The sequence below is a fragment of the Alosa alosa genome, chromosome 12, assembly GCF_017589495.1.
Source record: "Alosa alosa isolate M-15738 ecotype Scorff River chromosome 12, AALO_Geno_1.1, whole genome shotgun sequence".
Lineage (NCBI taxonomy): Eukaryota > Metazoa > Chordata > Actinopteri > Clupeiformes > Clupeidae > Alosa > Alosa alosa.
Window position 1 is genome coordinate 18,264,036 of NC_063200.1, and position 22,380 is coordinate 18,286,415.

At 42.3% G+C, this 22,380-nt stretch overlaps 1 protein-coding gene across 1 annotated transcript in view; it reads right to left on the reverse strand.

Annotated features, from left to right (window-relative positions):
• The window catches only part of LOC125304408 (membrane-associated phosphatidylinositol transfer protein 2-like), a 63,109-nt gene that overhangs the window by 16,991 nt on the left and 23,738 nt on the right, over positions 1–22,380 (reverse strand). The window contains 18 exon segments of the mRNA XM_048258652.1: positions 8,528–8,656; positions 8,978–9,161; positions 10,044–10,193; positions 10,513–10,661; positions 10,947–11,063; positions 11,480–11,596; positions 12,002–12,150; positions 14,499–14,535; positions 14,537–14,664; positions 15,650–15,787; positions 16,554–16,724; positions 17,213–17,388; positions 17,610–17,818; positions 18,187–18,306; positions 18,796–18,985; positions 19,369–19,613; positions 21,597–21,661; positions 22,137–22,241. Of these exon segments, the coding sequence (XP_048114609.1) occupies positions 8,528–8,656; positions 8,978–9,161; positions 10,044–10,193; positions 10,513–10,661; positions 10,947–11,063; positions 11,480–11,596; positions 12,002–12,150; positions 14,499–14,535; positions 14,537–14,664; positions 15,650–15,787; positions 16,554–16,724; positions 17,213–17,388; positions 17,610–17,818; positions 18,187–18,306; positions 18,796–18,985; positions 19,369–19,613; positions 21,597–21,661; positions 22,137–22,241 (2,579 nt within the window).

The window sequence follows — 22,380 nt, forward strand, 5'->3', positions numbered from 1 at the left end:
GTCAACTCTGGGGTAGTTCACCTTCAGAAACTGAAGGACAGGATCAGTTGAGCCCAAATGGCAGCAGGATCATGTTTCATAGATGGTGACAATGTACAGAAGGAAAGAGTATTGTTGGAGGTGTACATAACAACATTGTGCAGTGTTGCCTGTCTGTGAGAAGCACCAAAATGGACTTGCTGCACCTCTTTTGCATATTTGCACTGCCAATTCTCTGCATAGTCAACGTGGAGAATAACCATCATCTCTGAGGGTTCTATGTAGTGATTGCAGCTGTGCATATTGATGCTTGATGTTGAAGAGGTGCTTGCACACCCTGCCATTCAGGTCTTTTTCCAAATCTTCAAATAGGTGCTATTTTCTCTTTCTCTCCTTCTATTTCCTTTTCATATTCCTCTTTCTTTGTGACCCACTGGTACCACCATGTTATTCCTGTTTCTGATGGATTCTTCAGACTGGTTAGTGACTTGTTCTTGCATGTCATACACTCTCTGTACATGCAGACCTTATTGTCTGCGTTACAGCACAACTCTGCAGCCAGTGTTATCACATTTTGGGAGTCAATGATGCCAAGCTGCTTTAATTTGCTTGCCTTCATCTGGGCATTCTCGTGCACCTTGCAGAGGCATGTCTCTCTATCCGTTATTTTGGGAGTGAGAATCCAAAATGGCTTTATCCGACAAAAAAGAGAATAAGAGAGCTTCAAATGAGGCATCTCCAAAATCAATTTCTGATACAAATTAACCAAGGTATCAGAAAGGAACCTCTTTTGTTTTTTTGTTTTAAAGCGTGTGATTGTATCCTTTGTTCCTGCAGATACGCGACTGTTGTCATCTCGACTCAGAAAGATTTTCACAATGTCCACACTCTTTTGAGAATGTTTTCTCTGGTAGCTGAACTGATGACAAGGCTGTTTTTCAGTTTTGTTCAAAACTGAGGGAGAGATGCCAACAAATTTTCTGATCATAGAGCCAAGTCTGTATTTTCTCATTAATCTGGATGTGAGCACTCTTCTGAGAGCATGTTTCTCTTTGTAGCTAACAGATTTGTATTTTTCCTTCATTTTGTGCATTAAGGTGTTGTGGAAAAGAAGGGTCTTTCTGACACGTGAAGGAAGTCTGTGCATCTCTGCCTCACTCTGAATCATTGATCTTGGAGAGCTTTTTGACTGTGATTCCAACTTCTTATTTAACCTCTGAAAGCGCTTTCTGTGTCTTTCATTTTTCCTCTGTAATTCTTTGACCTTCTGTTCTAACTTCTGTATTTTTCTGTATTTACTGGTTCTACATTCTCTCTTCCTCATCTTGTAGTCAGTGTGTACATGCACTTGTGGTGAATGATCACCTTCACTAGAAGTGCTAGGTGGTGAGGAAGCCCTCAAAAATGCTTCCATCTCTTCCTGTCTTTTCACCATCTTCCTGTGTCTTTTCTGTCTTTTCCTCCATTCTTTTCTGACATTTCTTTGCTCCCTGTCAGATAATTCTTTGATACTTTTCAGCTTCCCTTCTTCCCTCCGTTTCTGATTTCGTTCTCTTCCTTTCTTAAGTATTCTTGGTACCTCTCTGGGTCCTCCCTCAATCTTTGTCTGTATTTTCTCACTCTGTCAGCTCTACTTTCATCTTTCCGTCTAGGCATGTTGGCAATTCCTCTCTGACCGTAGCTATCTCTACAAATTAACCATAGATATTTATATTATTAGTGTGTGCCTGCCATGTCTACACTTAACAATGACATTTACAATGATACTGATAAGTGCTGTTATGTCAACCATATAAAGCAATCAGTCAGTCCCGCTAAATTAGCACAAAAAGTTTTCCTAGAGGCCAGAGGTAGAACCATATAGCCTTCATTCATCTCAATAATGAGTCATTTAACCATCTAAGCTATAAGAATTGATTAAATTAATCTGGCATAGTTCATTTTATTTTAGTCCTAGTCAAATCACATAAAACATTACAGAAATATGACTGACAAATTATTTGTACTGAAAAAGAATATATGTGCACTTGAATGTTTCTATTTATTTATCAAAATAAAGAAATGTGTAATTTTGTCACTACTGAAACATTCACGTCACAACCGAAATGTCAACACATGTTTCGGTTGTGACTGTTTCGGTAGTGACGATATAAGCTAATTGTGATCCTAGCACTAAGATGCTAGTCAGTATGTAGTTAGCTAGCACAGTTCTGGACATTGAAACATGACTAAAACCTAAATGACCAGTAGAAACACTCAAAAAAACTTATTTAAGAGTTGAAAATGTGTGATCGGTAGTGACATTCATAAATGTCACACACTGATTTCCAAAATTTCGATCACATTTACTTCAAAACGGTAGGACTGATCTACTCACCATGCCACCATGAGGGAGAGAGGCGCAGACAAACTTCCTGGTCCAAAATGGAGGGGAGTGGCTTAAAGCAGTATCATATTATTGACCAAACTGTACAATGTTTCGGTAGTGACGTGAAAATATGGGACAGCTATTTTTACATGATTATTCATGATTTTTCCTGAAAATATTCAATAAATATATATTTTTGCTTTTAATTACTAAAAGTATTCAAAAAGATACTTCTAAAAACAATGATAAAACATTTTTAAAAAAATATTTCATATTTTTTTTTCTATGGTGAAATTTAGACCTTAGGGTTTGGGACAACCACCTTTCAATAGAAAGCACCATATAAATGATGATATTTTATATATAAAGCTTGCAGCTACCTCAAATATTACTTTGGGTTTTGATTGCTATTTGCTTATATCTTTTTATTATCAAACATTTTCCTACATTAATGCTTTTTAAATTAGTTTTTTGGTTCCGGGACAGCAATTTGCACGAATTCGGTAGAATCGCCCATATACAGAGATGTAGCCTACCAAGAGGCAGCTGCAGACAACGACATTCAATAGGTTCAAACAGAGCCTTATAGATATCTATAAGGCTCTGGGTTCAACTTGTCCCTTGCCTACCAGGTGGATGTACACAAAGCTATAAAACCTAGAATATGTCACATGAAAAAACGTTCTTCCCAAAATGGTCTCAATGGTTTGTGCTGATTTGTGCCGCCAAAAGATACATTTGTGCTACTATGTTTTCTAAGTTATTATGGTTTATTTATTACATCGTTTGTGCTATGTTTGTGCTGATTTGTGCCGTTAAAAATAACATTTGTCTAGCTATGTTTTTTAAGTTATCATGTTTTGTTACAGGTCATTCAGCCCCTCATCAGTGTCCACGAGAGACTTACGAGAGATAATTTCCCCTGTGTGTGTATATTTCCCCTGTGTGTGTGTATTCACTCCAAGTTGGCCAAGTTGGCCTTGACTCATCACTGCACTGTACCCCATATTCTCTAAAATAAACAAATGTATTTCTTCAATAATGTTATGCATAAGAATTACAGTGGATTGTGTACACAAGCAGCACTTACTTTTGCTGACCCAATCGTCTCCAAGCCACCATGGATATGAAACTTTTTGCAAGTTACAGTAGCAAAAACAGAAAGGTACGAGGCAGCAAAGCTAGGAGTTATTTCAGATGGACAAGAAGGTAGGCTAAATTGGTATGTTTGTCAAAACAATGTTTAAACATTAAGGTCATACGACAGTAAACTAAAACTAAAGGTACATTTGTCCTTTTTAACACTTTATAAAGTTGACTAAATTAATAGAGGCTACTCTTTAACTGGCAATTGAGCCCAGTTCCAATTGTAAGTAAAACTATAAACCTAAGAAACAGCTTCCTTGCACTTATAGTCTAGTTGCATCTCCCATAGGCCCAATAGTGAACCCAGAAATGTTGAGTACCCTAAAGTTTTATTGCAGACATATCATGTATAGGACTAGTGGATGGATTTCAACTTGGTTACCAAAAGTTGCACCTTGGGCAATTTGCATAATTAGCATAATAATATCATTAAAGCGTGAATGGAGTAAAAAAAATAAATTATAGCTACAGGTATCATCATGAAATTTTCTCAGTTGATTACTTATGTTAAGATGAGAAAAAAATGTGTTGCATGTTTTTTCAATTTTAAAGTTTAAATATGCAAATGAGGCCCTCTCTCATTAATCCTCTCGCACTTATTTGCTTACCAAAAAAATCAGATCGTTTGATAAAGCCAGGCTCAAAATGATTTTTCCAAGGGAAAACACGTCTACTTGGGGTTCGAAAACACGTATACTTGAGTTGGTAAAAACCCGGTCCCGGAACCCGGTCAGGAGGCAGTGTTAACCTATTACCATTCCGGCTTTCATCATGGCCAGGATTGAGCGACTTTTGTTAGTGGTTAGTGGATATTTGCTGTGCAAATATGACTCAAAAGTGGATTCCCAAAAATCCCATGGACTCAAAAGTCCCTCCCAGTGTACACCACAAATTTCAAATTAGCATAGATTTAGGCAGGCGGAAGGCTGGGGAAGCTGTGGTTAGCTGCAAACTTTCGATTTCAGATGATAACTTCCTATATGGTCGGGCCGTGGCACTGGTGCAGCAAAAGTTGAATATTTCTCAACCTTTTTTGACGGAGGCAAATGTAAAGTGAACAAGACGGGTCTCCAGTACTGCATTCAAAGTAAGCGTGTTTGTTCATGAAAGACTCTAACCCCTGCTCTAACTGCAGCAGACTGACTAGCAACTTCTTTTCAGATCAAGAAGAGAATCTGGAATGGCAAAATGTGTGCAGGTGAGTGCAATTTTCCAAACCATAATACATAATTTTAGTTATTTAAATGTTTCACATATGTGATGTGTAACATACTAAGTTAGACTACTTAAACATGTTGGTTGCCATGTGAGTGCAAACACATGGAATATCTTTATAACTGATATTAATATGTCGCAGGATCCTACTCAATGTGTGGACAACCCACAAGGGTCTGATGTGAAGATGTACGAGGACCAGACATTTTACAACTCTCCTCTACCGCAGGTAGTAATGTGTCATGACTAAACCTTACATAATGCCTCAAAAGTCATACCATTGTTATGCCGCTGTGTAGTGCAGTGTTTATTATAAGTAAACCACACTCAAAGCAACAATGCGTATGAGCCTTTTCTGTCAGTGTTGAAAAAGACATGATCAGCAAGCTCTTAATCTCTTACATGACAAATCTCTCATTTAAACTGCAGTGAATCAAAAATGTATGGCACCTATTTAATAAACTGCAAAAACTGTTTATCAAACCAAGTGTTATTACTCTTATATTAAGATCAAACATCTAGTTGGTGTTAGGATTTTCTTGTAAGATCATTTTGACTTTATGTAATAAAGAGTTTGGTTTATTTTAAGACGTCTTACAGTATATAAAGACAAATTTGCTAAACACACTGGCTTGTTTCAAGCCCATGCACCACCTACATCCACCCACCCCCTTCACATGTGATGCATCACAATATTAACTCCATCAACTCCAAGTTTTGTTGATACATTGTCTAGAGTCTTGTATCTTGTAGGAGTCTATTGAAATGAAACCAATGAAAATAGTGCGAATATGTGGGTGAGACCCTCAAATCTTAGATGGGAATAGCTCATTGTGGCTATCAGCAACCCGTTCATGGTCAGATTAACCTGCATTTATTGTTTCTGCATTTCTTCTATGATTCAACTCTACTTTACAAGCACAGTTACAGTTCGGCATGCTGTGTACATGCAAGTGTTGGGTTAATATGTGTTTGTGAGAAAGTCACAATAACAAACATGATGTGTATCACCTCCCAGGCCCCTGTGCAGTGTGTCAACAATCCAGAAGGGTCTGATTTTCTGGTTTACTATGACAAGACTTTCTACAAGAGCCCCCATTCCCAGGTATGGACACCTCACTACACTACATTACACTCACTACACTACATTACAGTCTGTTTTATTAGTGACAGGGTGACAGGCCTGTTGTTCTGACCGCTTTCTTTCATCCCTGTCTCCAGGCAAACATACATGGTCGAATCAACACAACTTCAGGAACAGTGACATTTTTCCAGTGATACATTAAAAAATGAGTGGTATGTGTTAACACCCTAAAATGTATTCCTTTGTTCAATCTGACATAGCAGGAATAGGGCTGATAGTTATGATGACTCTAAAACTGTCAAATAAATGAACTATTCACCCTCTGCCTATCTTGCAGAGATTCCTTTTAGACCTGCACTGCACATCCAGTTTCTTATGGTGGTCATAGCGCTACTGCCAACCAGTCATCAACCTCAGCACAGTGCCTGCACTTTTTTCAGTTCCCTATGGTTGATATAGCGCTACTGCCAACCAGTAATCAGCCTCAACAGTGGTGCCCGGCCTTCTTATCTGCTGCATTCAAGCTCTGGAATAAATCCCTCTTTCTCTCTGCTTGCAATGCTCTACTCTTTTACACTGTAAATATTTTCAATATTTTTTATTATTTTACACATACATGTAATGATTTTATGATGATTGTATCCTATTGATGATCTCTGGATGTTTTAGAGCCATCAAACGCTTACACACACACACACACATTTTTTTTCTGTAACCTGTAAAATCTTATCGTGTCAAATCTTGAATGTCAATCCAAAACTGTATTGCTCAGGGTAGGCTTACAATGAACTTGACCTAAATAATGAACTTTCCCCCCTGTGTGCCACAGGTTTTCCTCAGCTTTGTATTTTCTGTTACTTTCCCTAAATTGTCTTTTGGTATTAAATGGCTAAAATGCAAGTGTGTAGCATGCACTCCCTGTATGTCCCTAAATATCACATTCAGGAAAAGAGACTCCAAACAAGCACTTTCCTTCTGCAGAGATGCAGTCGTTGTCAAAATACCAACAAGCTGTTTGATGTTGTGCTCCTTGCCCTTAGGGAATGACAGATATCAGAGTCCTGCACGGGTCCGTTTTTGGAGACCAGTCCTCGCCCGTACCGTAAAGTTCAGCACCAGACCCGTCACCCGTGATAATATCAAAATTAAATCCGCACCCGCCCAGGCCCGTTACCCGACCCGTGCCCGCGATAAATCACACGGGAGCTAAAATCATGCCGCTAGGGTGCGTTTAGATTTCTAGGCTAGTCTCGCACCCTTTCAACATCACAATAGGCTCTCTGAAACAGCCTTACGAGTGCTTTCTTTCGCGCTATTGGAGCACAAATATAGCCTAACCTAATACAAATATTTAACGCGCCCCTGTCAACTTTCATATTTGATTTGAGTATTTCACATTCAATCTAAATCTTAAGCTAATGAACAGCCTAAAGTGCGCTTTCTTCAAGTAGCCTAACATCGGTAGCCTACCTTTAAATAGGCGATGTAACATAACTCGTACATGTTTCTTTAACATTTCGCATTAGTTCTAAATCGTATAACGAGCCATAGCCCAAAGCTTGCTGCATCAGAACATTACACAAATAAACGTATTAATATTACAAGAAAAAATACAACCATGAGCATCACAAACAGCTATATGTAGGCCTATGCTGGCATACAATTATTGCACATATCTTTCATTTATGTTTTATTTCAGCAAACAAAAATACTGTTTTGGTTTTTATTCGCTATCCGCCCGCAATTTTCCGCCCGTGAATTTTAGGAATGTCTCAATCTATCCGTTCGAGCTACTTTTATGCGGGTACCCGATTCGGCACAGGCATTGGCATTCATTGAGCCTTGAGGCATTCATTCTCCTTCATTGATATCTGATCTAGCCTACTTCAAGTAACCACTTTTTGCTTTGTTGAATGCTTCAGACTTTCAGACAAAATCAAGACGTCCCCTTTTGTGTTTGATAGTGTCAGATTGTCTATCAATTTAAATTTAATTTCAATTTCAATTTAATTTCACTTATAGAGCGCCAAAACATTACATCTCATGGCGCTTTACAGAGTGTTAGACTATCATTGTATGTATCATTGTCTATCAGGCCTATGTGAAAGTCAGTTTAAGCAACCAGCAGTGACTTCATCTTAGAAAAGAAAAAGAAAACTTACTGTTTAGCCCACTTCATAGGAAAGCGTCTCCCTAGTTTAACCCTTTCTCTTTGCACAATTCATATTTCCCACATGGAGACCAGAATGTATTTTAAGCTCTCTCTCTCTCTCTCTCTCTCTCTCTCTCTCTCTCTCTCTCTCAGAGCTTCATCAAAGTTAAAGGCGAACTATGCCGGGGTTTTTTTTAGCTTAATTTACCTTAATTTACCTTAACGTAACAACTTCTGAGTCATTGGAATGGTTATATGCCTTTTTTCGGGTTGAATGGTGGCCGTCTCGTTTCCCCCTAGCGCCTGTGAGCGGAAAAACCACCCTTTCAATTTTGGGCCTGCGGGCTGACAGCCTCAGTGTCAGGAAGTAACGAGTGTGACGAATTGCTTTTCTGCATTTAAATACACGGCAGGCACCGGCTAGAACAAGGTAGCGATGGAGCGGCAAAAAAGAAGCAAAAACCGAGAAAACAGCAAAGAAATTGCCAATACTGCATAGTTTCTCTTTAAGCTCTTTGGTCACAAAATATTAAAAAAAAATCTCAGTATCTGCAGTTGGGCACCTGACCACTGACCAGCTTACCTGGCACTGGTGCTGCATCTTCTTGGTGGGTCGTCCGACTATGTAGATGTTTGAGGGTGGCAGGCCAATAGAGGCGTACACAGAAACATCCTTAGTGGAGCCGTATGCAGCAAAGATCTTCATGTGAGCCTGCACAGGACAACAAAGAACCAAAAAACAAGACATTAAGAAAATATAGAGCCATTGAATGGCAAACACACAGGGATTGGTGTCCTGTGTGAAGGGAACACATGTGGCAAACAGGCACACCTCTTACATATAAATGACTTGTAGTTCTAGTTGTCTGAGTGGATTTTGCGCACACAGACACACATCAGTTAGCCTATAGCTCCCCTTTAGCTATAGGCTAGCTATAGGCACACACAGAGAAGGGTATGTATCCTCTTATCTACTGTATCTCTGGGGTAGTTGGCATGTTCCTTTAAGTGTATTATGCACACACATTCTCACCTCACAGATAAGAGATTTGAGGAAGTTGCCTTTGTGGCGCAGCGGGTCGTGCACGAGGCCGTCGCAGAAGGACACGATGCCGTGGGGGAAGTTGTGCTGCGAGAGCCAGGCCACCACGCGCTGCTTCTGCATGTCCGGCCGCCCGGTCACATACACGATCATGTAGCCCAGGTCCTGCCAGTGCCTGTCCGAGCAGGACACAAAAACACACTTTACACCAGTCTTAATTGATTATTTCTGATTTATTTCATTCGTTTTAGAGGCCCTTCATATTTTATTAATATTTTTATAAGCTCTTTTTTCATTTGCAGAGATAAAAAGTAAGCACAAATTTCTTTGTACATGTACAATGACAATAAAGATATATTTGTTCATTCTATTTCAGATCACTTCTCATCAAATCATATTACGTTAGACCTTACCAATAGTCTTGTATCCTTCATATCAGTTTTAAAGCTAGAACAGACAGTTTTTGACTTTGGCTGAGCCACATTCAAAGGTGCAAACTTATCCCTGCAGTTACATTCCACCAGTATTAAGGGCCGTTCACACAGGGAACGATAACTACTGTATAAAGATAGCAATAACTAAAAAACGATAAAAGCATCCACACTAACTAACGATAAGGGAAGTCTCTCCTTGTGTTGATGAATGTGATGTCTAAAATTGGATAGACTCTGATTTGCTCACAGCTTTTTATCACTCTCAATTCACCCTGATATTGATCCCCAAGGATATCGTTTTTCATGTCTTTATTGTTATAATTCATATGTGGATGCTGTCATTCATATTAGAGTGAGAGAGTGATACATTTTTGCTGTTATCTTTCTTGATGTGAACGGCCCTTTATTTTACTTTGTGGTGTGCCAAACAACACCCCTTAGCGGTTCTAAATTCACTGTAAACAACAGACCCTTGGGAGCTTACTGCTTACATTTCTAATGCAAGAATGAAATTATATAATACATTGAATGAAGTCAAAGTATGTGTGAGTCACTGTGCACAATGTGAGCATCAGAGGTCTTCAGTCAGCGGAGTCGGAGAGGTCAGAGAGGTCGAGTCATACCTGACGACGTCCACCGCCCCGGCACGGACCTTGGGGTCACTCCCCATGATGGACACGCTGGCGGCGAAGGAGCCGTCGATACTGAACACCACAAACTCAGTGCCTCTGGGCAGCACGGTCAGGTAGCTGTCCGCAGACGTGTGGTCTCCTCTGATGAATCATAAATGACAGGACATTATCAAGGTTTCTAACTGTTATGTTTGAGCTATTTGCTTTGAATTGCATGGATCAATCTGTAAACTGCAGAAATCTGAACACATGCCTTCTGGTCTATATACTATACTATACTATACTATACTATACCAAACAGTTATTTTCTGAACCAGCTGGAGGAGTCTCAATTGCCAGTTTATGTCCCTCACAAATCCTACTATATACTGTCAATGTTAGGACACTTAATTTAAGAAACTTTAAATCCTAGTGCTCATTTTGCTTTTCTCAATCAAGTATCAATGTAATGGCCACCCACCTGACCACCATCTTGACTGGGTAAACCCCGATACCGAGGCGCTTGCTCTCAGGAATGTTGTAGGAGATGCGGCCGCTGCTATTGGTCAGCTCCATGTCAAAGTACACCCAATCCCCTGATGGAGGCTGCATCATAATGTGGATGTCCACCTATGGGCAGGAGAACACAGCAGTAAACACACCACGCACGCAGGCATGCACGATTCACACACACACACACACACACACACACACACACACACACACACACACACACACACACACACACAATCACACAGAGGGGAGTGTAAGTGAAAAAGGGTTGTGATGTGTTTCCAACATTGTTTACAAAGGGCTTTATATTTTTACCCACACTTGTGACCTGTGGACATACCTGAGGACCTTATACAGTATTATACACAAGTGGTCATGCACATGTGTCTAAGTCCAACTTGCCTTCTCTCCAGTGAGAGTGACCATGTCGAGTGGGCCATACATGAAGCGTCCGGTGACCACCTGAGGGCCGTCTTCCGTGAATACAGCATCATTCACACGGTGGTTAGCCGTCACATTCTATAACGCAAACACACACGGGTCAGTGCAGGAGATGCTACTCACCCAACACAGCTAACCATTTTCTTCAGGGGTTAATGTAAAGCCTGATGACTCTGATGTCTGTCCTTAGCTACTGATTGTGCGGTCTGATGTTTGTGTAAAATTGAGTAAAATGAATTAAAGTTAAGGTAAAGACTATGGTGTTTGGGTGAGTCTGTGTGTGTTTATGTGTGTGTGCATGCTATATGTAAGGAATAATGTATAGATCGCCGGTCATTATTGGGAAAATAAGTCCCGACAGGGCGAACCGGACCCCGACGTGCCAGCATTGAAGGCACTTATTCCTTTCAAGTCAATGCAGCATTCTACTTGCACTGTGAAGAGCCGTATAATAATTGTGCGTACAGTATGTATGTATTCAGACTGAGACTCACTCTAATTTTGACATGGGTCCTCTTCCTCAGCCACTTCTCGCGTGGTTTGGAGGGGGTGAACTCGGTCACCTCTTTCCCATCCAGCTCTAGAATGCTGGAGCTCTCATGTCTCATCACCTACACATGGAGCAAGAACAGAGGCCTCAGTTACACAGAGGAAAAGGTTACACGGCATTATGTATATTAGCAATGAAACTGTAAACCGTGACTCAGCATAATGTAAATGGAAGACTTTATAGTGCATGTTCCTCCTGTGTATGAGTGTGTAAATGTTACAGCAAGATATCCTCTCTTGTGAGAATATGAGTATGTGTGCATGTGCATATAAGTCTGGCCTAGTTTGAAACATGCACATGTGCATTCAATTGTACTGTGAAAATATACGTGCTAAGCAATATTTAAAAAATCCAAGTATATATGATTAATATATAATCACATTTATTATATTTATTTATTATAGTGATAACAGTAAGCTACATAGTGTTTTGCACTGATATTGAGGGACCTTCTGGGGACCATCACCTGTCTGAGCAGGAAGGACACCACATCTGTGGACTCCCAGTAGGAGGCGTGAAAAAGGTGTGGCAGGGCTACTGTGGGGAATGCTGTCAGCGCGTCTGGGCAGTAGAGGGCAAAGTCTACCCGCTTAGTGCCCCACCACCGGCCTGCAACTACAATACACACACACACACAGGACTGTGAGATCTAAACCAATCCAAGATCCAGTCACTAGTAGCTGACTGGGGGAGGTGGGGGTCACATAATTTGAAGGACTGCTCTAATCCGTAAAGGTTTCATGCAAAACAGGAGCAACCAAGGGCCTAAAAAAGAAGGTAAGTTGGGAGATGTTCTGATATTGAGCAGACGCATCCCACATTCACAACGTCTCTCAAGGCAGGACACATCTCCTGTTAGTGAGGGAAAAACTTTGCTTTCGCCACAGGAGGAGCATCAAAGGGCAGACTCAGCATTAGTCATTGAGTACAGTATGCACAAGGCACCATGTGCAGGAAGCAAAGGGGGCATGGAAATGAAAGATACTGATGATGACCTCTCAGAATGGAACTAGAATGGACCCGCAATGCAACTGGGTGGAACCTGAAATAGACCTGGAATTGGAAAATGGAATTCTCCCTGAACCAGAGAATATGAAATATAAATGACATCATCAGGTTACCCTAACAGGAACACCAAGTGCTGGGATTGAGAAGGCAGGTTTTGGCCCAGCTCTAGGGGACAAAGGGGAAAGGCAGCACTCCTGAGATCCAGTATAAAAAGCAGCGGTAAAGGGAGACAAGGAGTTGGGGAAATGGAATAACAGCTGAGGAGTGATAGTGCCAGGGGCTGAGGAGGATGCATTCATGGGCAAACAGGCCAAACGTCACAGCTAACGCTAACGCTAGCTGTGCTAGGACAGGCTAGGGGTCAGAGGCAGTGAGCTCTGGCATGCAGACAGTGCAGCTATGGGGGGCACTGACATACGCAGGCTGCACAGCCCCAACTCACAAACTCACATGTTCACATTACACAGTGTACAGGCCTCAAATCTCACTTTGCATATGGGTCAGCTAAAGATGTATGAGTAAATCAATAAACTAGCTATCTGATATGACAATGAGCAGCCCAAGTTATCTGAGAATATATCCATGCTAATATATCTACAACTGTAACATAACTGTATTTCAATATTTGTTATGTTTCAGTATACTGGGCACTTAGCTGTGCATACACCATACATTCAGGTAATTGTATTTAAATGTGTAATTGAAATAAATAAGTGGTAGACACACAAAAAGTGTGGTAAGCATTTAACATGCACACTATTTGTTGACCGTTAACTGTGTAATGGACGTGTGGGGGAAAAAATAAAACAGATGCGAGTAGGTTGGGAGCTGGTTGATTTGGGCTGCGTTCTACTCCGCTCCTCTTCTGCCTCAAGGGGGCGGGGGAGTACCTTGTTCGACGTCCAGCCGACTCGCTGGAGGGGTGGGACAGGACCCCAGCAGCGTGGGGCAGGAGCCCAGCAGGGTGCTCTGTGAGCCCAGCGGGCTGCTTCTCTCTGAGGGGGCCAAGGGGGACGAGTCCCCCCCATCCGTGTCTGCGGGGGCCTTAGAGGGCCGCAGTTTGAGCCGAAGCTTAGGGGAAGGGCTCCGCGAGGTGAGCCTAGTGTACGGGAAGGCCAGCTGGGTCAACAGGCTAAGCTTTTTGGACGGGCTTTGTTGTTGGCATGAATGGGCTATGAGATGGAGGATCAAAAGAAGAGCATTACAGGGCAAATCGATGGAAAAAGATATAAAGGATAAGGACTTATCCTGAGAGACCTGTTAGCATCAAAAGATTATTTTGTGTTTTAAGATGATCATATCAAGATTTAATTTAGTTTACTTTAGTTTAGTTTAGTTTAGTCTAGTTTAGTTAGACCCTGTACCAGTAGTATGTGTATTACAGAAAGAACAAAGGCCAATTAGATTTAGATTAGATCTGATTTAGTATTAGTAATGTTAATATTGAGATTGCTAATAGTATATTTGTAATAATCATTCAGTTTCAGAAAAAAACACACACACAAGAACATTAACTATTACATAACACAGCTAAGCAGAGCTGCCATGTGTGTCCAACAAATGATCCCATAAAAACTTTTTCAAACGACAAATGACTTATGCTCCACCATTGTAGTGTTTAAAATACTTGAGGGCTAAACATATTCTTACTCTAAACAGAAAATAACACTCATGAGATATATCTACAGCTTAAACACTCTGCTTACTTGACATCCTCAAATTAGGCACCAGATATCGATACCTAAATACCAATCTATTCTATTCTAAAAATATTCTTACTCTAAACTGAAAATCACACTCATGAGATATATCTACAGCTTTTAAGCTCTAAAAAACACTCTTAAAAATGCTCTTAAAAACGCTCTCTAAAGCGCTCTAAGAATGACCTCTTGACTTCACCAAGTTTGGCACCAGATATTTCCATTTCAATGTTGATGAAGTGAACTGCGACTCACTATTGGCCATGTTGGTGGCACTGTAGTTGTCGGCGTGGTCCCGAAGCCTGACTGCAGATGCTGACCTCGCTCGGCCGGCGCGGGGGACGGGTGGCACAGAGCACCACTGGGGACGGGGGGTGGGAGCTCTCCAGGAACATCCCGCCGTGCGTGTGAACGATGTCTGCTGTGGAACCATACACACACACACACACACATTAGGTCCACGACAACAGATGCCCAAACAAGAGGATAAACTTGACCAGAGAGCTGCAGAGATGAAGCCTCTTCAGGAACCAGCACCGAGACATGCCTCTCCTCTACATGCCCCTATTCTAAACAGCTGGACCCATTGACAAACAAGTGCCTACACTGCAAAAACTGTTTATCTAACAAAGTGTTATTAATCTTATATTAAGATCTAGTTGGAATTGGAGAACTACCTACCTAGTGCTTTCTCGTAACATCACTTTTGACTTATTTTAAGTCGAATCGAGCCAACTTTGGCTGCCAGTGCGTTAAGCGAACTTGATATAAATATAGATATCTAAAAACCTATCTATTCTAAAAAGCTACTGTATATGTAAAACAATTTAAGAATTAAATTGTAGCCAAGTAGAATGTAGAGTTGTGATAGTACAGTATACCAATATACCAAAGTATACCAATTCTGTCCTTCGTAAGGTCAAGTTCACCTGTGAACATTAATATAACCCATATCAATAAGCACCCAAGAATAAGGACCTTGGCTGGGACTATTTCCTAATAAGGGGTCATTTAACCCTGATCCACCCAATCCAACCCAAATCCATCTAGTGGGAGAGACAGGACACAGAGGGACAAAAGCAGAAGGAGATCCAGACAGAGAAGACAAACAGGACAACGACAGGTAGACTGGCAGTACAAGTGCTAATAACTCATATAAAACTGTGACATACACACAAAATAACTGAAAATGTCACACACACACACACACACACACACACACACACACACACACACACACACACACACACACACAGGCACTTCAGCAGACTTCAGATTTTTTTTCTCTCTCTCTCACACACACACACACACACACACACACACACACACACACACACATTAAAATCCACACCTACACACACACACACACACACAGACAGAAGACTGAACCAGAAGAGGCTACACACACTCAGCGGGGCCTGGCGGGGCGTGCCAGTTGAGCACGGGCACAGGGATGGAGGTCTCGCTGACCGCTTCGGAGCAGCGCAGGGGTGCACCACACACCCCGTCCAAAAACAGCTGCGGGCTGCTCTGGACCGTCTCCACTGGCAACCGGGGAGGGGTTGGGGAATGGGGTTGGGAGGCAAGGGGTGAAGGTGTCACAAAGGGGATGGGGTGCGGGTGAAGGGGGGGAGGACATAGAAAGAAAGAAACAAAAGACAAGTAACGAACAGAGAAAAAAAAAAAACACATGCATTGACTGACACACATGCTAATGGCTAGCGGCTACAGGAGGAACAGGTTCATATCTGCACCAACAAGCAAAATCAGACAAACACCAGGATACTAGTGGCACACATACAGTACAGTTCACAGATTTTACAGAACTCCTACCAAAGTCATCTTAAGTTATTTTTGTCTCATTTAGCCTCACGATAACAACAAGAAAATGTTATATTGTCTTTTCACCTCCCCCCTTTCTCTGTGGTATGTGTGGTACATCACTAAGATGACCGTCAGATAACCCTGTATATGGAAAATTGGGATCAGCTGATGTTATTCGGGGTGTAAACATGAGAGCAGTGGTGACATGTTGTGAAAAAATATGTGTATTTAAATAAAAATGAATTTAAACATTTAGAAAAAAAATGAATCAGTGAAACAAGCAAGGTAAACAAGCAAAACAAAGTAATAAGTGCAATAGGTGCAATTCACTTCTAAATTGCCTTTATTTTTTTAAATGAAATGGCAGCTTAAATGGCTGCCAGATTTGCCTTGTAGGTGCAAGGACGATGACATAGACATGGGATGTGGGCATGTGGGCAGGCGTGAGGAGTGGACAGCGGGCGTCGGCCTGGAGGTGAGACTCACCCAGCAGGGCGGAGAGTCCGTCCCCCAGAGGGAAGCGCTGGTAGCGTGGCACGCTGAAGGGCGGCAGCACGTGGAAGCGCTTCTCCAGCAGGGGCTCCAGGCGCGAGGCCGACGGGTCGGCCGGGTGGAAGAGGTTGTACACCTGCTGGCAGGCCGGCCGCAGATGGCCCACTGCAGCGGAGAGTTGGGTGGACAGAGGTCAGAAAGCTCCTCCAGCATAGAAACTATATGGTTTTACTGAATATCATACAGTCTCTCTAGATATGCATGACAGCTAGACTCTAACAGAGTTAAACATCTACTCCAGACAGGCTTATCCAAAACCTGACCTAAAGCCTGTATGTTTGAGACAAACTTTACAGTAATGACCTAAAGCCTGTATGTTAGAGGCAAACTTTACAGTAATGACCTAAAGCCTGTATGTTAGAGACAAACTTTACAGTAATGCCCTAAAGCCTGTATGTTATGAGGCAAACTCTACAGTAATGACTTAAATGCCTGTATGTTATGGAAACAAACTCTACAGTAATGACCTAAAACCTGTATGACACAAACTCTACAGTAATGACCTGAAGCCTGTACATTAGACACAAACTCTACAGTAATAACCTAAAGCCTGTATGTTAGAGAGCTGTGAGTGGTTCTCTTTGGGTGCGTACCGTCCAGCGTTGGGACCACGGTCTTCCTGAGGGCCAGAACCAGGCCCAGTGGGGAGCCGAACAGGAAGAAGTCCGTCACCTCAAAGTCAAACTTGCCCAGAGCGCCCCCCTCCAGCATGGTGCTGCTGCTTGAGCGACGGGAGCCGGGGTCGTTACGCAGCACGCTGGAGTGGAGACTACACACACACACACACACACACACACACCACACACACACAAGCGCACGCACACAAACATACACATTAGACACAGGTTCTTTTAGGTGTAACGGCATCTAGAATCTAGTGAATCTTGTTTTAATCACTGTGTTTGTTGGGTGAGTAAACATCTGATTTACTGTAAGTGGTGTGTGTAAGTCTATTTTATAGTATGTGTACGCTATGTGTGGTCGGCTGACCTTGACAGAAAGGCCTGGTGTTGTTTGATGGTGTCCAGCTCATAGGTGGAAGAGTCGCTGCGTTTCCGCGGCAACTGTTTCCGTGGTTCTTCAGCCCCAGTGCAGCGTGGGATGTCGATGTTGCTGCGGCTCAGATGCCGACTGCCCTCCAGAGTGGAACCACACGGCCCAGAATTCACCAGGAGAGCCGGAGACAGCAGGTCATGGTCCTAGATAGGGAAAGATCCTGGAGTGTTACAGAGTGTGTGTGTGTATGTGTGTGTGTGTGTGTGTGTGTGTGTGTGTGTGTGTGTGTGTGTGTGTGTGTGATCTGCAGTACACTGGGGAGTGAAGGACAGGGTTGTCATGTGAGGGGTTAGTGTAGTTGTGCTGAAGTGTGCTTTGTTTGAAGTGTTACAAGTGTCCTTGAGGCGGTGAGGATTGACAGAATTAAATATAATTTAATATAAATATAAATATATATATAAAATAAATATTTTGTGTGTGATATAATGCCTTTGTCTCTGTCCATGTTAGGACTGTGTGATGTATGTGGCATTGTGTGTATAGCTGTGTGGCAGTATCCAGATCAACTCACCTGCACACTGACGATGCTGGTCCGTCTACTGCTGCTCTGGCTCTCACACACACTCACGTTGCTGCTACACAGAGCATCAAACGCCAGGATACCCCCCACGCAGTCTCCAATCAGACACACCTGCATCAAAGGGACGCACATGTAACCTGCGTTGTGTTGAACCTGCGCAATTCAGCCCTGCACACGCCTGGACTCGAACCTGCGAACAGCTGACAGCAAAGCCCAGGCTACTAACTCGCATGCCAGCAGCACTCTTGAGGCGTCGGGGAGTGAGGTTTACCAACGTTCCACAAGCACAGCTAAGCTAGCTGGCATCCCTTACACACACACACCTTCAGTCTGGGACAGTAGAAGCACCAATGTGTGTGTGTGTTTGTGAAAGTTTAAGCATAATTAGCAATGATACCAGTGTCTGGATTCTGTCAAGTTTTCAATCACTTTCTAAACACAATGGAGACAACAGAGTAGCAATTTTACACCAGCTGTGTGCTGCAAACAGACTGAAATTCTGACAAGAATTCGAGTCTGGCTATGTGTGGATACTTGTCCCCAACAATGACGTTTGCTTTTCCAGATTGTAGTCTGGTTGGTGCTCGAACCTGAACTCACCTGGCCAGAAAAGGAGGCTCCTTCGGCAGACCTGACAAAGTCGCTGTACACCTGGTTGGCCCGTGTGATCACCGTGGCAACTGCCTCCTGGTACTGGGGGGCGGAGGTGGCCAGTAGAGGCAGTGCGGCGAGGGGGATGTGGTCCTGGCTGTTGGACAAGCAGCCCTCGTCATAGCTGTACGGACTCAGGCTGGAGGAAGAGGACATAGACACGTGTCTTACTGGACATCAACTTACAGAATTCAAATATTATATAGAAGAGAGAGAGAGAGGGAAAGAGAGAGGGAGTTTGTGTCTGTTTGTCTGTGTGTGTGTGAGAGAGAGAGAAAGAGAAAGAGAGAAAGATAAAAAAAGAGTAAGTGTGTTTGTGTTTCTGTTTGTCTGTGTGTGTGTGTTTGTGTGTGTGTCACAGAGAGAGAGAGATACAGAGAGAGAGACAGACAGACAGAAATTACATGTAAGAGATAAAGAGAAACACTGCTAAACACTGCAGAGAGAATCAGTTAAGACAACGCACGGCCTGCATTGCACGATTGTGAGATGTGTGTTGTGTGGGGGGGACTGGACACTCACTGGGAGACGAGAGAGAAGGCCTCAGCGCAGACGGGTGGGCAGGGCACGAGGCGCAGGGCGATACGACCCAATGCAGCCGGGTAGTGCACGCGCATGACCGTCTCAAACGCCGTGTTGAGCGTGTTCAGATCACCCTGCTTACTGGTGTGGTCGCCGGCCCCAGTGTCCAGGATGTTCCCGCCGTGGAGGACCAGAACGAGCACATGGATCTTGGAGGGCTGCAAGCACTGCTGAGAGGAGCCGTCCTGAGAGAGAGAGAGAGAGAGATGAAGAGAAGGATAGAGAGAAAGGATGACAAGAAAGCCAAAAAAAATTCTACAAAATGATACAAACAATTTTGGTGGAAATGTAAACAGTAAAGAGAAATTCTACATCTAACAATGAAAAGAGGTCGATATCATATAAATAAAAAGGGGAGAGAGCATAACTAACACATGTATGATGTAAACGTTACATCCAAGTAGTGATGTAGCTTTACGTTGTACAATAATTCTTCAGGAAACAGAAAACTTCAGAAATCTCAACGAGTATGCTCTATGTGGTGCAGTGCTGATGTGACGACACCAGAGAATGTGCAAGGTACAAATGGAGTGTAAGCACACAACTATATTGCACAAACTGCACATGCACAGGTCCTGAAGTGCATGTACTGTAGCAGTCCATAGAAATGAAGGATAAGGCCACCCAGTGGGACTGTGACTCAGGCCCAGGCTACAACGAGTCTACAACTAAAGCGTTCTATTCTTAAAGCGTAAAAATAGCTTTAGAAGTTTTTTTTCCAACGTGCGTACCACTATCACGTCTGGTGTAGCTAGTTCCATTGATCAAAGTGGAAGCTAATTGTTGCAGCAGACACTGCGTCAATGGAACGCTTCAGTTATGTGCCTAGTGTATCTGGAGCAGCCAAGGGACTTCAGCACCATGGACAGGGCTCTTCCACATACCTCACAACTGACACCACAGTGGCCCATACCTCATCATTATCATCTGTTTATTTCATCTATTTTACTTGTTTATTGGTTTATTCATCTTCTTTTATTTTATGTATTTGTATATAATATAACAGTTTACACTCTTTTTGTATTTTATTACTCTTTATGTACATGTGTTTGTGTCAATGTGCATTATTTAGTGTTTAGCTTGTTTAGTAGCTTTTAACATGATATTACACAACATAACCAGATCCAGATACTCTCAACAATCAAAAAAACAAATCATAACCTTAGCCAGATACTGGTAAGACAAGGGAATACAGCTCAAAGACAAGTGTAACTGTACTGCAACTGCACTAGAACGGTACTAGTGTTAATATTTAAACATACACACACAAACATGCAAACACTCCTACGGTCACCTCTCACGAGAGAAACAAACCTCAGGGGCAGCCTATCCAAGACATTTCAAAACACAACTGCTGTATAACCACAAGTTTACAAACACACTACCACGTTCACACACTCTATGTGCCTGTCAAACTAGGGAATCCTAAAGATGACATGCCGAATTGGAGAGCCTACAAAGGGTTGGCTGTGACTACTGGTCTCGGGCCCAAGATGCACTTGGCTCCCTGTGGTTACTCACAGCTGGAGGCCTGTGAACTCTGGCCTTTGAGGAGCGCTCGGAGGAGCATTTGTGATGTTTGTGGTGGTGCTGGTGTTTGTGGTGTCTGTGGGGTTTGGAGGGCTTGGCCGGCCGCCACGTCTGAGCATGAGAACAGAACAAGCGCTGAGGAGGGTGAGGGTCCAGGGGCTCTTCCTCCCCACAATTTCCTGAGGAATCCCTCATGCATCATGGGAACATGACCTTCAAGTGACCTTCAAGGCGGCCTCCTCTCATCCTATCTGTCCTTAAAAAAACGTATCCTTCCACTGGCTGTTTAAAGCGCCTTTGTGTACTTGATCGTGTTCAGTTGAACTGCTCTACTTCATGTTGCTTCAGTCATTTTTGTTTTAAGTATAATTTAAAACCTTTTGATCCAACATACAAAATAATACAGGTTGAGCTTAGATGCCTATTCTTTTTCTGTAGAACTACATGCTTTGAAAATGAATGAAAGTTTTATGACATGAAAGATTAAACACGATACATGTTCAGATGTTGTAGGAGAGCAAGGCAAATTTAAAAAAAAGCCATGATGGCATGTAAACATGGAACATTAAAGATGAAAAATGATGGTTGATCATGAGTCAAACATCCAATGCGTGTGTTGACATGGAAATATTACAAACCTCAGTGATCCTTTCCATACTAGGTGGTTCAACAAAATCACCCCCAGGTTCTGGATACAATTCACCTATCCGGAAAAAAGGGTGAAAGGTAGCTATTAACAAAATGTATCGGCAAAGAACATTCCATAATTTCCCAACTATTAACCAATGAGGTTATTACACAAGAATGGGCAATACATGGGAATGCATTTATTTTCTTCTACTTGACAATCACTATCACAATCTGATTCTGATTCATTTTAAAGTCATTTAACTTAATAATTTGTGGTTTATACACAGGTGTGGTTAATACACGGGTGTGGTCAATACACTGTTTTGTTTTTTTAATTTGCATAATACACTGCAGTTTATAAACGATGTGGCTAATATTTGGGAAATTACTGTACAGCCTAGTTACACAGTCAAGAATTAACTGGAACAAATTCAGTTTTGACACAGGCTGACCCATAGTTAGAAACCCTCGCACTCACAGATGGGACAAGGCCATCTACTGTACCCAATGAAACGCCTGAATCCAATGTACAGTATGATGAAGTTTACCTTGCGATTCATCAGCATCTGTTGTCTCAATCTTATCCATCATGTCGTTGGAGCTCCACTTGGTGATCTCCTTGGTGAACATCTCCTCATTGTCAGAGAAGCCCTCTTTAAAGGTACAAAAAGAAAGCATGGATACATAGAGTTTCAGACCCTGTACAAATGTTTGTTCATGTCACCCATGCGATGCAGTTAAAAATCCTGTACACACAATCTGCTAGGACTGAGTCACTAACACACTCCTCAT